The sequence below is a fragment of the Bemisia tabaci genome, chromosome 1 (assembly GCF_918797505.1).
Source record: "Bemisia tabaci chromosome 1, PGI_BMITA_v3".
NCBI classification, from domain to species: Eukaryota; Metazoa; Arthropoda; class Insecta; order Hemiptera; family Aleyrodidae; genus Bemisia; species Bemisia tabaci.
In genome coordinates this window covers 70,926,524-70,940,509 of record NC_092793.1, presented here as the reverse complement: position 1 = coordinate 70,940,509, position 13,986 = coordinate 70,926,524, and the positions used below count along the sequence as shown (strand labels likewise).

The 13,986-nt window shown below is 36.1% G+C and overlaps 2 protein-coding genes across 2 annotated transcripts; one reads left to right on the top strand and one right to left on the bottom strand.

Moving 5' to 3' along the window:
• The first annotated feature begins 263 nt into the window (after positions 1–263).
• On the top strand, positions 264–3,248 carry nudC (nuclear distribution C, dynein complex regulator). The gene has a single exon (XM_019045721.2). The coding sequence runs from the start codon at positions 411–413 to the stop codon at positions 1,401–1,403; it is 993 nt and encodes a 330-aa protein (XP_018901266.2). The 5' UTR covers positions 264–410; the 3' UTR covers positions 1,404–3,248.
• A 1,242-nt stretch (positions 3,249–4,490) lies between these two features.
• On the bottom strand, positions 4,491–12,648 carry LOC109033196 (uncharacterized). The gene is made up of 6 exons (XM_019045698.2): positions 12,490–12,648; positions 10,555–11,152; positions 9,896–10,009; positions 8,762–8,939; positions 7,640–7,783; positions 4,491–6,477 (listed from the first exon to the last, which is right to left on the bottom strand). The coding sequence occupies exons 2-6, from the start codon at positions 11,089–11,091 to the stop codon at positions 4,859–4,861; spliced, it is 2,592 nt and encodes an 863-aa protein (XP_018901243.2). The 5' UTR covers positions 11,092–11,152; positions 12,490–12,648; the 3' UTR covers positions 4,491–4,858.
• Between the last annotated feature and the right edge of the window lie 1,338 nt (positions 12,649–13,986).

Sequence of the window (13,986 nt, the reverse complement as noted above, 5' to 3'; positions counted from 1 at the left end):
AAAAGTAGCCGTTAAGCACAAGCCTAGCCATAATTCGAAAAGTGTAGGACTGTAGGGTTGTAGGAGCAGGAGCCGAACCTTCTTCGAGATTACGGACGGCAACCTGATTGGCTACGAAGATTGCCGAGCACGGCCGAAGGCCTACTCGCCGCTTGGTAGGTGTTGACGGCGGTTTGACAAACAGCAGTTTTTGGTGAAATGTGGTCCGGAATATCTGGGCCAATCTGTTCACTCCTGGAGATTAGCCTTTGTTGTTGTCAACAAGGAAACATAACCTAACTTTTAAATCGTTCTGGAAGTTCTCCTGGATTATCAAATTGGTTTACACGTGCGAATTTAAAGTTATCGGGGCCTAAATCGAAATTTTTTTATTTTTCAAGTGCTTAAAAGTGTATCACTAAGCTTTCGAGATGCCTGACAAAACTGAAGCGTACGATGCTATTTTGTTAAATCTTGCACAGCAACATGAGGGAGGCATTAGTGACTTATTAGATACCCTGTTCAGTTTTCTCGCCAGGAAGACCGATTTCTATGTAGGAGGTGGAAAGAATGCTGCATTTGATATGGTCAAGGAGAAATTCACCAAGTATGAAACTCAAGCATTAAATGAGGAGAAGAAGAAGAAGGCAGTTGCTGAGGAGAACGAACGCAAGCGGAAAGAACGTCTTGAAGCTCAGAGACAGCAGGAAGAAAGAGATGAAATACTAAGACAGAAAGCATTCTCTGGCGGTGATATTCAAGGAGGTTCTATCAAAGAATTGACCGATGAAGAAGCTGAAAAATTGCAGGCTGAACTAGACAAGAAGAAATCTCCTGAACCTGTTGAAGCGGAACCCACTGCAGCCAAAAATGAAGAAGAAGATCCAGACGATAAGGGTAAACTGGCTCCTAATGCAGGTAATGGTTGTGATTTACCTAATTACTCTTGGACCCAAACACTATCAGAGATTGAGTTAAGGGTGCCTTTCAAGGTTCCATTCAAACTCAAAACAAGAGATCTCATCGTCAAAATACAAAAGCGTCACCTTGAAGTTGGTATTAAAGGACAGCCCCCTGTCATCAATGGTGAACTAGAATGTGAAATCAAATTAGAAGAGTCTACATGGGTGTTAGAAGATAAGAATGTAGTTCTTGTAAGTCTAGAGAAAGTGAACAAAATGAACTGGTGGTCTAGGTTAGTTACAACTGATCCTCAAATTTCTACCAAGAAAGTAAATCCAGAACCTTCAAAGCTTTCTGATTTAGATGGTGAGACACGAGGTCTTGTGGAAAAAATGATGTATGATCAAAGGCAGAAAGAATTAGGGTTGCCAACTTCTGAAGAGCAAAAGAAGCAGGAAGTGATGAAAAAATTTATGGAGCAACATCCAGAAATGGACTTTTCCAAATGTAAATTCAACTAGTCAGGGCTTCTTTCACTAACAGACGACTGTCATCCACTTCTAATTATTGTTCTTGCCGCTCATCTTATTAGAGGTGTGATGAGTCATTGCTCCAATATTGTCTCTGATGCATTCAATGAATTTTGCCGAATTATTTTCTAAGGCAATTTGTTCTGAACCTTTTTCATTTTTTTAAGCGTCTTTAATGGGAAGTAGATGATTTTCGCCCAATAGACTCATCACTGTAACACATTCTTATTCTCTAAAATTTAAATCAGTGTTGCAATTGTATCATCAAAAATCAAGGTAGCCAACAGGTTAATCTGTTACCAACTTTTTCTGAAACTAAAATAAGCGTACTGTAAAATTGCTGCCTAATTGATTCCTGAAAAGAAAACTTTTTATTTCCAAAAACATGTGATATGTAAAAGTGAGATCGAGCACTTACCCTCTTTGGCGTATCTTCATTGTGTCTCCTCAAGAGATGCCTTCAGTGCCCATGTAGTGTAAAAGTTGCAGTTCCAACTTTTCCATGTATTACTAAACAGGCTGAGTGATGTCATGCTCAATGTTGTTACCATTTAAATCCCTATAATATTTGAGGGAACCAAAAGTTCTGCAAGAGAAAGCAAAACGGCCAAAATTCTGAGACTCATTTAACTTTCCAGTATTGCAGAAGTCCAGGGAGAATTCAGAAAGATGAAATTTTCCAAGCCATTCAACATTGGTCTAATTTAAATCTATCACAGGACATCTGATGTTTTAAATGCCTCTAAGTTTTTGGGTTTGCTTTGTGAGACTCTCGAATTTTTTTAGTTTTTCCCCGAAAAATCATGGAGTTTTGTCGTGAGGACATTCTGAAGCATTGCTAATTTTGCTCAAGCAACAGCAAAAACAATGCTTAAGATGAGTCAAGTGATATGTTCGTAAGTCTACAAAATGTTCATACTTTGGAGGACCAACAAAACAAATTTCTATGTCAGAAGTTCATGGATTTACTATCTGTCACTGCTCATTTTGGAATTTTGACAGATGGTTTGTAATAAGCTGACCTCTATGACATTTATTTATTTTTGAATTAGTATTCTTTATTTTTACCTACCTTGTATTTCCTTCACTTTAAAATTGTAAATTATTTCACTATAACTTTGCCTTTTTTTTATAAAGCAAGGAACTTATTTTGTCTTGTGAAGTTTTTCAATATTTTTCAGCATTGCTTTACAAAGAAAATTATTGACTCCATTTTTTGAGTAAGCGCAGTGGCGTAGTTGTTCTTGAGAATTGAGCTTGTGAAACATGCATCTCTAACATGAATTTATTTCCGTACTTCTTTTGTACATCATAATTAATGTTCCGTGTTTCTTGTGTGAATGATTAACCATGTGTACTTAGATATGCACACCCTTCATAAAATGTCCAAATCAGGTAATAGAATTTTAAGAACTAAAAAGAGTCTACTAGAGCTAAAGCCTCCAATTCACTTCCCTGAGATTTAAATTTAGTTTTCTGTAAATGTACCATTCGTCACCCTCATTACATTTGTTCATCCAATGGGTGTTAAGCACTAAAAATAATACCTACAAAGCATCGTACCTATTATGTTGTCAGATTGATTCTATGATTTTCCCCTGTAAGTAAATACTGTCAGAAACCTACCCAAGCTTTACCCTTTGAGATCGTTGTACCCCTACCAAAATGTTATTCATCAAGCATTTTTGATGGCGTATGGATTTAAAATCAAGTTGCAAGGACCCTCATTTCCTCTGAATTGTTGGTAATGTGAGATAGTCCATTCATTGTTTTTTTTTAAAAATGAATAGCTCTTCTTTTTGTAATTTTTGATAATAAAAATGGAGTAGCTCTGTATTTTTCTTACGTTTGTCTTTCTTTCTCATTTTGCACTGAAAAAAAAAAAAAAAAAAAAAAAAAAAAAAAAAAAAAAAAAAAAAAAAAAACACCATGCAACTTCTATCACAGTCTTGGGGGCCGTTCATAAAATATGTAACAGTAAATTTTCGATTTTTCAACCCTCACATCCCCTTTGTAACGCTTTTGTGATGCAGGTCCCAATTCATCATGTAGAAAAAAAAAGGTGTGAAGTTCTCCTCAGCATAACTTACATATTTTATGAACTGCCTCTTATTCATTGACACTTCATTTAAATAATCTTTGTGAACATTATTCAGCACTTAAGGTATAAATTTGGGCGGATCAATTAAGTATCAGCCTTAAGATGAACTATTGAAAGATTTTTTAATCATTTTTTGTTTATGAAACTTCATAAAATATTTTCTGCTCGCTAACTATTTCTCCTCTCGGCAGTAATGTCAATAATTTGTAATTTCACAGTGCGTATAATTGTTCTGAGTAAATGCTTTTTTCAACATGAATTCAAGAATAATAGTAATTGTGAGTATCATAACTGGAGAGTCATTTAAAGGATTATAGTCATTTCTTGCAGTTTTTAGCTTAAATGCCAGACAAAATTTCCAACTCATCATTAGGGTAGCTCCATTTTTGATAAGTTGTAGACAAGAGAGTCAAAATAATGAGCTGTTGCCTCATAAAAACTTAAGGAGATGAATATTAAGTGGACGTATTTAGGCAAAAAGGAACTATTTTGAAGTGGAAAGATGGGGTGCGTTCGTGGAAGCTGAATAAGAAACAATGTAAAGGTGGATATAATTCCTTTTGAGAATATGGAGAAGCGGGATTTGACATTAAATCAAAAGGAACTGAGTGCTAACTTGTGAGCCGTAGACATGTGACAAAGAGCCTACTGGAAAGGGCTCATGAGTTAAAGAGTCCCGCCACCGATCTCGCTGTCGCATGGCTCCTCGTAGTTGCTGCTGACGTCACTGGCGCTTTAAAGCCCCATTCATTCTTATGGCCCTCAACTAACAAGCACATCCCATCTTTCTACTTGCGCATAGTTCCATTTAGCATAAATACGTCCAAGTATTCACTTAAGTTTATTGAATTAGAGAGAGTTTCAACTCAAGTTGGAGAGGGTAAGCTCCTTGAAAGCGCGAGCTTGTTTCATATTCATCATCAATCTGTGCTCTTAAATTCTCAGATGTAAAGGTCAAAGGAAAACAGATAAACATATAAAATTAATAAATCACTTCTTCAAAAAAAATTCACGAATTAACAAGGCATCACATCAAGTATGTAAAACAAAATCATGATAGTTGGAATACCATGAGGGTACAGTGCTCTATGTTCCGTTAAACAGCAAATCTTCAGCAACAATAAGCCATACTCCACCACTACTAGTTAAAACACTAGTTTGATACAAAAAGAGAATCAACTTGTTACTGCCTCAGATTAGATTTGGCTTTTCAATCCAGGCTAACTAAGGAACTAGATAAAAACTTAACTTAGAGAATCAGCCTACGGCAAAAATTTGTAAATTCATAGATGAGCATTTGTGAAACAAAGCAAAAATAAGGTTTCTTAACATTCATCTTTGTCATTTACAAGCTCCTCTTCTTACTTTTGGATTTGGCTCCATCAGAAATACCAAATTCATAATTATTAGCTAAAGTATCCATGAAACTTAGTCGATGGTTTGAATCGGCTGCACCAAATAAGCTAAAAGTAAATTCTGCTTCATTTTCAGAAAGGTCAATCGTTTCAACTTTTATTGAACTGGGATGCAAGAGTCTATCTTCACTTTCATCTAAATGACTTTTCCTTTTTTTCTTTTTAGATTTTCCTGAATTACCTAGACTTAAAGCAGCAGTTTCATCAGAGAATTCTGCAGGATTGTAAGAAATTTCATTAGTATCAGCAGAGGCTCTAGAATGTTTTTTCTTCTTTTTAATTTTGTGGTTGGATTCATCGTTTGGATCACAGTTTGAATCATTTAGAGATCTGTCACACTGATTCTCATCAGGGATGATCGGGAATCCACCATCGTCCATTGTTTTACTCCTCTTTTTACTTTTCTTTTTTGATCGATGAGATGTAACATCATCCTCTTCTATCGATGATTCTTGGGAGTCCCATTCACTTTTACAAACTACCGGTAAAATTGTTGAGTCACTCAACATTATTCCCTCGTGTCTTTTCCTCTTCTTTTTGGATGAAGAGGGCGATTCATGGACTGGAGGATCCATATCTAGTGCCAGAGGGTCTGCAGGCTCAGTCTTAATATCTTTTTCCACCATTTCTGATTCCATATGCTCCCTGCGCTTCTTTTTTTTCTTGCTTGTGGATACAGCTTGATGATTGTCGCTAGTGTAATCTTGATTTGTGTCTGGAGGATCCACAGGCTCTTGCTTGAATTCAGTGTCAAAATTTTCGGCAGCGTTGGATATGTTTTCTCTGTGCTTTTTCTTTTTCTTTTTTGATTTAACAAGGGACTCATCTATATTTTCTTGCACTTCGAGTGGATCTCTGGGCTCATTTTTCAATTCAAAAGATAAATCTCCCATCACATTCGAGTCCTCTTCATCTGGAATCACTTCTTTCCTTTTCTTCTTCTTCTTTTTTGAACTTGAGTGTAGCTCCTCCACTTGAGTTTCATTTAGTTCAATTGAGTCTCTTGGCTCATCTTTCAGTTCCAAATGTGAAGTATCCGTCTCATCTATATTGGTTTCTTTATGTTTCTTCTTCTTTTTCTTAGAGCTAATTGGTGAGTTTCCTTCTACAGTCACAGTAGCTGCACCAGCGAATTGATCAACGCATGCATTTTGAGAACTACCAGAGTAATCTTTGACAGGGGACTCATAATTTTCTTGAGAACTAGAAATCAGATTTTCATTCTCACTTGTAGGCCATTCAGTTTTGATTTCAATATCATTTGTTGATATCTCTGCATGTTTTCGCTTTTTCTTCTTTGATTTACTATGAATTTCTGCATGTTGCGCCTGAGAGTCTGTTTGCATATCAAGCTCATCATAATGAGCCTCGGATAATGAGGTGAAACCTGAGGGTGCTGTTGTATTTGCAGAGGACAGACTTAAAAAACATTCTTGAGATGGTAGTAAGTCATACGTTGCTGCAGATGAATTCATACGTGAAGATGCATTTAGTTTTTCTGCTTCCAGTTTTTTCTGCTTCAGGCTTACACTGCGGCCTTTTGGAATATCTGAAAAAAGGTAGAAAATTAATAGGCATATAAGAAAAACTCAAAAATTTAGAAACATCCGGCAGGCTGATTTTTGAGATTAATAGACAAAGCTACAGATAAATAGGACAAAAAGGATATGGAGGGATCCTATCAATGGAAGCAGGTGGCTGCAATGGACAAAGGAGGTAGAAAATGAACTAACTAACGGTAAATCAGGAGAGACCTTTTAGTTAGTCTATCATTTACCCCCTTAGTCTATAAGAACCACCCAAATCAACCAATACGATCGCTCCATATCCATTATGTCCTCTTCGTTTATAGCTTTGTCAATCAACTTCAACAATCAGCCCGCAAGCGTAATCAATGGGAGGGATAAACAGTGTAATTTAGGAGCAACTTCCTGAATTTTGTCCTTGTAAAGGTTTGTGTATCCTTGTAAAGGAGGAAAAATTTGGGACTATGTATTATGGGTTTAACATTATAATAATTAGTAGCTAATGCAGTAACTTGATTTGTTTAAAGTTTTTTTCATGTCACATTTTCCTGGAAGAAAAACTGATCAATATTATTCGAAGAAATTTTCAGGGAATTTTTTGCACGAGGAGAATTAACATCAAGAATTTAAAGTTGATATATTACTTAGACTTCTTGCAAAAAATAAAAAACAAATAGTAATTTTGAAACAGCTAAATGGCATTACAAACTTTTGTCTGTAGCTATTGGTATACAGTATTATCAGCCAAAATTTTAAAGGGGAAAAAACACTCAACGCCCTTGCAATCATCGTAAAATTTCTGCACCCCTGCTGAAGAGTGTTTTTTTGCTTAAGACAGTAAAATGAAGAAAAACACAAACATTTGACGTCTAAAGTTATTGCACCATTATAAAAATCTTTTTGCTTATTACCTAACTGTTAATGTTTCGTAGTAATGCTTTCATGGGCATTGAAAAGAAGTGCATTTATAAGCATTAAAAAAAAAGGACCACCTGATGATAGTTCAAAAATTAAAAACTCCATTACTTATGAAAGATACAAGTTACAATGTTGTAACTCCATGGTGGTATTTTAACAGCACTTTAGGCACAATGATCCTATAATCGCTTCAAATTTTTGAAATCGAAAAGCTTGACACATCACATACATACAAAAAGTCATTGGTTAATTAACTTCTGAACTTACCAAGTCCTAGTAATGGATGCCGAACTTTTAAATTGCTGGGAAAGGAAATTTCCTCTGGTTGCGAGTTTCGCAGAGCTTCATAATCAATTTCTGGAACTTCCACCTGTTCCGTCAAAATCAACTTTCCCTGCAGGTTGGCAACCTCTGAAAAATTAATCCACGTAATTAAAGGAGATTCAACAAGAAGATATGAACAAATTAATAAAAGCTCAAGCGTCGTTATCAACCTTGTCGGGTTGACAATTTGATTAGTAATAAACAAATGAACCCTGTAAGTATACTTTGTTAATGAAATTAACAAACCAACAAGACTGATAAATTTGTCACAAAAATATGAAAATTATTTGATATCGCATTGGACCATAAAGGGTTTCATTTCAATTTGTTGTGACATGAAAGTTGAAGTTTGAGCATGCTGTTTCATCTGGGCTGACACTAATTACAGTTAGGGAGCAAAAAATGAACGTTCAAGCTTCTGTCTCCATACTTTTATCCTCCAATAAAATCATTGAATCAATTTTGGGACCGACGTTTTCAAAATCCTACTTTAAAGGAGCTATTCGACTCAATCTGGAAGGATAACACTTACTTCGGCCAGAGTGTTCGCGTACAATGAAAACAATCAAGAATATCTAGCAGAAGCGAAAATGGAGCTATTCGACTCAATCTGGAAGGATAACACTTACTTCAGCCAGAGTGTTCGCGTACAATGAAAACAATCAAGAATATCTAGCAGAGGCGAATTTACGCCTTGCTCCTCCAACACTACTTCTCCCCTAAGACCGAAGCATCAACTTTTTTCCTTCAACCTCTTCCCTTAAATTTCCATTTTGTCTTAAGTTTGATAAGACCTTGGTGACGCTTGAGATTCAAGTGCAGCAGCAGAGGATTGCTCCTGAAGTATGTGAGGGTTCTGGCTTAAAAGTGCATGACCCGAAAAAAGAACTTCCTCAAGTCATTCCTACTCAAGTGACCACTATTTAGGCCTTGTCAAGGAACTAATCTAAAAATTGATGTCATTCTGAGACCCTCCAATCACACTGTGTTTCATAGTTTCAACTGCATAGTAATTTGAGCGTATTTAAAATAGAATAAATAAAAAAATGGAAAAGGGGAACTTACTTATTTTTAAAATTTCTTCCTCTTGACTTGGTAGAAGGAGATTAATTTTACTTGATTCAGCATTGGCGTTTACTGGATATGAGTCTAATTGTATGTTTGAACCATCGTTTTTCTTGCACTTTACTGCTGATTTTTTGGATAAATTAAAGCTGTTTCCGATCAGGAGCTCAGGGTTTACCTGCAACAAGAGCAGACAAATGAGTCCTGGTCCCTATTCTCAATCGTTATTAAACCTGTTACTTACCTATGTAGGAGTAATTAATTTTTTGAACTTTAAAAATCTACAAAGGACTCAGCAATCTCCTTAGAGATTGAGAGAAAATTTATCTCAAAGACGAGAAGACTACGGCGGTGAATATGTTTGCAAAACCTTTTCCAACGGCAGCCACTTAGAATTCCAACGAGCCCTTCTACTAACTGGTGAATTTTTAACACAAGAACTCATTTTGTTCTCTTAAAATCTGAAAATATTTTTGGTCGATAGTATTTTTGGTGGTGGTAGACTGATTACATTAGGTACATATCTTTTATATATTCTCAGGTGGCTGAAAAATCTGACAATAAAACATTCCCATTCTGTGATAAGCCTAAAAAGACAAAAAAAATTACAATGCATGAACAAACTGAGACAAAATCAATAATTTTGTTCACAGAAATTGGTAAATTTAGGGCTCTTTAAAATAAAATATGTACCTACACAGAAAAAAATAAAAGGTCAATTATTTTATAATGATGAGGAAAAAAGTGGTTTTTGAGTTTATTTGCAGAACTTTGATAGGAGTGCCTAACTCAGCCTTTCATCTGTCATATATTTGATACACATTTTTAAGTGCCAACTGATCAACTTTTAACCGAGAAGTTTTTTAAGGTCTCATTATCACTTATAAAATATAGATAGAAGGCTTAATTTTATTTCAATTTAGTTTCATTTAGAGGCTTTAATTTTACCCAATTTGGAGGAAATTTTAGTAGATGTATTCCTCCAAAAATTTTAGATTTTATGGTATAAATGCCAATGAAATAAATAGCAATTAGTGATAACGAACAGTAGGTACAAGTGCTTCACACTTATTTTTGAATACTTTTTAAAATGAAAGCAGAGTAAATTGAGGAACAACAGTAGGATGAACGTACAAATTTAGGGCATTGGATCACCCAAATCTCATCATTCTCCGTTATATCTTCATAAAGGAGAGCTGCCTCCTGTGGATCAATAAAGTACGTTTGCTCTGAGCTGTCAAGGTCCCCCTGAAAAAAAGAGGAGAAAAAATTACAATACATTTATTTTACTGAAGGGTAATATGTGTATGAATAAAGTAAAACAACGTGTAAAGATGATGGTGATATTTCCTTCCAATGATAGTTAAGACCTCCTTACCTTGAACAAAGGCCTTTGATGTTACTTAGAGGCTATTAACTATTTTTTTAACGTTATTTCTCGTCAGTGGAAAGAGACTTTTTGAGGACATTTATTCCTAAAAGCTACGAGCTCACAAAAAAATTCAGTGGTGAGTTTTGACAAAAATAAAATGAAAAATGGTTTTGGTTTATTATTTCTTCACATTTAGTTTTTCGTCAATTTCTCAGTAATTTGTATTCCTCCTTCATGGATTTAGTGACATCAATTGGCACCAAATCTTTGTCAAGTTTAAGATCTTTGCGAATAAATTGATAATTTTGAACAACTGACACCACCCTGGACTTCTAAATTTTGATTTCACATACATTATGAAAAACAGTAAGCTTCTTTAATGAGAGTTTGGAGCTCCTTTATTAATTTTTGTCGTACTCACTTCTGTGACTGAAGTATTATGCGGCCTGTCTCTGGTTTCTGGTGCAGAGGGTTGAACGTTTGTTCCGGACGGTCCTGCAACTGGCTCTTTAGCTGACACTCTAGTTTTGTGGGATGATTCAGCCTCTTGGAATTTCCTTTTTTTTGACTTAGGTGGTTTCGGAGCAGGGGATGTTTCTTGAAGTAGGATGGTTTCTCCGGTAATTTCACAATCGGATGGAGGCCCAGTAACATCTTCTATTCTTTTCCGCTTACGACTAGACTTTTGATTACCTGTAGGCTGAGAGAGAGTGGCCTCGTCTAGTAAAATGGTCTCACCAGTAATGATGCAGCCATCATCAGGGTCAGATGAATTTTTTTGTGCTTTTTTCTTTTTGCTTTTGTTCTGTTCAGTGCTTGGTGACTGAATTAATGGTTTACTATTTGCCTTACAAGACGAGGCTTGTGAAACAGATTCTGAATCCGAGCCACTTTCACTGAGATAGTGAGCTGTTGATGTACCCTTTTTCTCAGATTGTTTTGATTTCAAGGTTGTCATTTTTTATTTGCGATTTTGGCCTATCATATCTGTTGATAATTGATTTCATTAAGAGTCATACCTGTAAAAACAAAAAATTGATTACTTACAATTGTATTGAGGACTTTTTGAGAAGGATGCAAACTTTAAAAGCATACTTATTTCATCACAAGTATGCAGTATTCTGCTTTTCCAGGCACCGAAAAAATGGAAAGGGGGTTGAGGACATCACGGCATCTAGAAAAGTGGATGCACACCATTGATTTTTTGAAACTCGCGATCTTTAAGCAGCAGTAGTACTCTCTACACATCAATTGCAGCGTATCTCAAGAACAAGAAGATTTGCAAGCGGGATAGAGACCTAGAGCAAAACAGCATAGCGTATGACAAAAGCTAACTTTGCTCCTAAGAAATTATAGATGGCTCTTAAAAATTAGACTTTCCGGCCAAGGAGGATAGAACACTACGAAGTAAGGAATGGCAAAAGGACTTTACTTCTGCAGTATGATAATGTTCAGTTTTTCTCACAAGCTCCAACTATACTTAGCTCAATGCAAGTGATGGCAATATTTCTTATAGGTTGATAGGGGAGCAAAAACTTTAAAACCGACAATGTGCAGGGCTGCGTAAAGAAATAGGAGGGCTACAAAAAGGAGTTACCGAAGAGGCCCATACGATGGGGCATAAAATTAGGTAATATCAGCAAAATTACTGATACTCGTGACAAAAAAACGAAGAAATTGAGTCAAAAATGGGAAAAATTCTAGGTAAGACAGGAGGTGAGAGGTTTTTGAATACAAATCAAACTAAGCAATAAGTAGAGCGTTCTGCATCCCTGCACTTGGTTTGAATGGGAAAAACAGCTAACCTGAGCAGCTTAGTTCTCTTTTTAGCAGAGACTGCTAACTAGTTGGTCTGCGTGAATTTCATTCTAAGCTGTCTGTGTACCCTTGTGAAGAGCTAAGAAGCTATGTACGTAAATTCAGTACACCACAGTCCTTACTTCCGAAATTTATAATTCTTCTCTAACCAAGAAATGTGCAACAGAAGCTGACTCTAATTTTCGAGCTGCTTGTTAGACTTTGAATTAGTGAAAACTGGAAAAATTCAAGGACCGACAGGACTGCGTTACCACGAATAATCTTGGCACTTGCGTATTGAGTGCTCGTGCAACAACAGCAAACATTTTGTCCAACCCTGTTACTTCGGAACAAATAATTTATTTCAAATTATAATGAAGTGATTGATTAGTTTCCTCTTGATCAGTTTGTTTAGGAAACAGAGTAGATGTACGAAAAGAAAATTAAAATTAAATGTAGCGCATGCACATGTGGCTTCATCTCCTTATCATCTACGAGGTAAGTTGATGAAGGGCAACTAATGAGAGTAACACAAACGCAAAGGTAGAGTGAATTTTACCTGAAAATGTAACATCAATTTTGTAACAGATCTACCCATTTAATTATCACATTTTGTACAAGAACATTATCACACGTGACTCAGGAGCCACGAGAATGTATAATTTACACTTCACTATAAAAAACAAAACAATGAACACATAACCTCACTAATTTCGCATTCGTGTCTATGGCGCTATCTTGCGGTCCTAAGTGACACCTCGGCCAATTTAGGGACTTCCCATTGGTTCCCGCCAATTCTGCGCGGCGCTCCGTAAAATATACAAATTGACGCGCCACTTTTCAAAAAAGCGGAGACTACTCTAGTTGTGCGCACACTGAAAATCGGCAATACTCGTGGGTGTAATGAACTCAGGTACACTGTATGAATCTTGTTTGTTCAATTTCATTTTATACAACATGTTTCGAGCATGTGTAAGCATTTTTCACCTTGCAAAGCAAATATTCCGACTCCATTCCAGATAAGTTTTCATTTCTCGTGGCAAAACGTTCCATGTGGAGGAAATCAACGTGCATTCATCGTCATCCTCATTGCAGTGGGTTCCGCAGAAAGGATCGGAAAATTAAATCGGAATTTTTTTTTATTATTTCTCGATCGAATCAATGTCGATCGGTTCACGTTTATCTGCGGGTTGACTGTTGAATCCTTATCAAAAGACCTTCATATCGATGGATCCCCAACTTGGCTCAATGCTTTTAAATCGATCAAAGTCATTAGATATCGATCCAACAATCCAGCCCCTGTTTCGGAAGATTCTTGTCGGTCTTTTATTATTCATTTTATTTCTCATTTCATTTTCTTCCTCTTCTATCACTTTTTTCTTCTTCTCCCTCCTCTTTTTTCTTTCCCCTCTCTGTTTCTTATATTTCTGTTCTCCATCTTTTCTCCTTTCTTTCTTCTACTTCCTCTTTTCTTCATTTTTTCTCTTTTATTCGTCTTCGTTTATCCTTCTCCTTCCTTGTCTCATTTTTTCTTCCATTTTTCTCCTTCCTTTTTCTGTTTTCTTCGTCTTCTCTTTAATTTCTTCCTCCTCTTTTTCTTAACTTCTTAATTCTCATTTCTTCTCTCTCTCTTCTTCCTCTCTAGTTTTTTCTCCTTCCTTTCTTTTTCCCTTTTATCTTCTTCCTTCCATCCTCTTTCCTCCCTCTTTTTCCTCTTTTTTTCTTCATCTTCTTCTTCATTCTGTTTCTCCGTTATCTTTCCCTACACCTCTGCCTTATCTTTTCTCCTCTTATTTTTTTCTTCTCCTTCTTCTCCTTAATTTTTCTACTTTCTCTTCCCCTCTTTTTCCTTTTTATTTCTTCTTCTCTCTCTTTTCTTCCTCCGTATCTTTTCCTCTTCTTTCTCTTTTGTAACGCTCTTTTTTTAAGTGTCCGAGCGAGCATGACATTTTACGACGATACCACTATTCGACCACGTGGGAGGGTGTATTGCCTACACTAAAAATTGAAGGCAAACCGACATTTCTTTAAAGTAGCCTCTCCCCTGTCCCTGACT

Excerpts from the sequence above, each read along its gene's own strand:
- nudC (XM_019045721.2), top strand. The coding sequence starts at position 411 with ATGCCTGACAAAACTGAAGCGTACGATGCTATTTTGTTAAATCTTGCA.
- LOC109033196 (XM_019045698.2), bottom strand. The coding sequence starts at position 11,091 with ATGACAACCTTGAAATCAAAACAATCTGAGAAAAAGGGTACATCAACA. Across the intron at positions 8,940-9,895 it reads TGATCCAATGCCCTAAATTT|GTAAACCCTGAGCTCCTGAT; the intron begins GTACGTTCATCC and ends CTCTTGTTGCAG. Across the intron at positions 6,478-7,639 it reads GCATCCATTACTAGGACTTG|ATATTCCAAAAGGCCGCAGT; the intron begins GTAAGTTCAGAA and ends ACCTTTTTTCAG.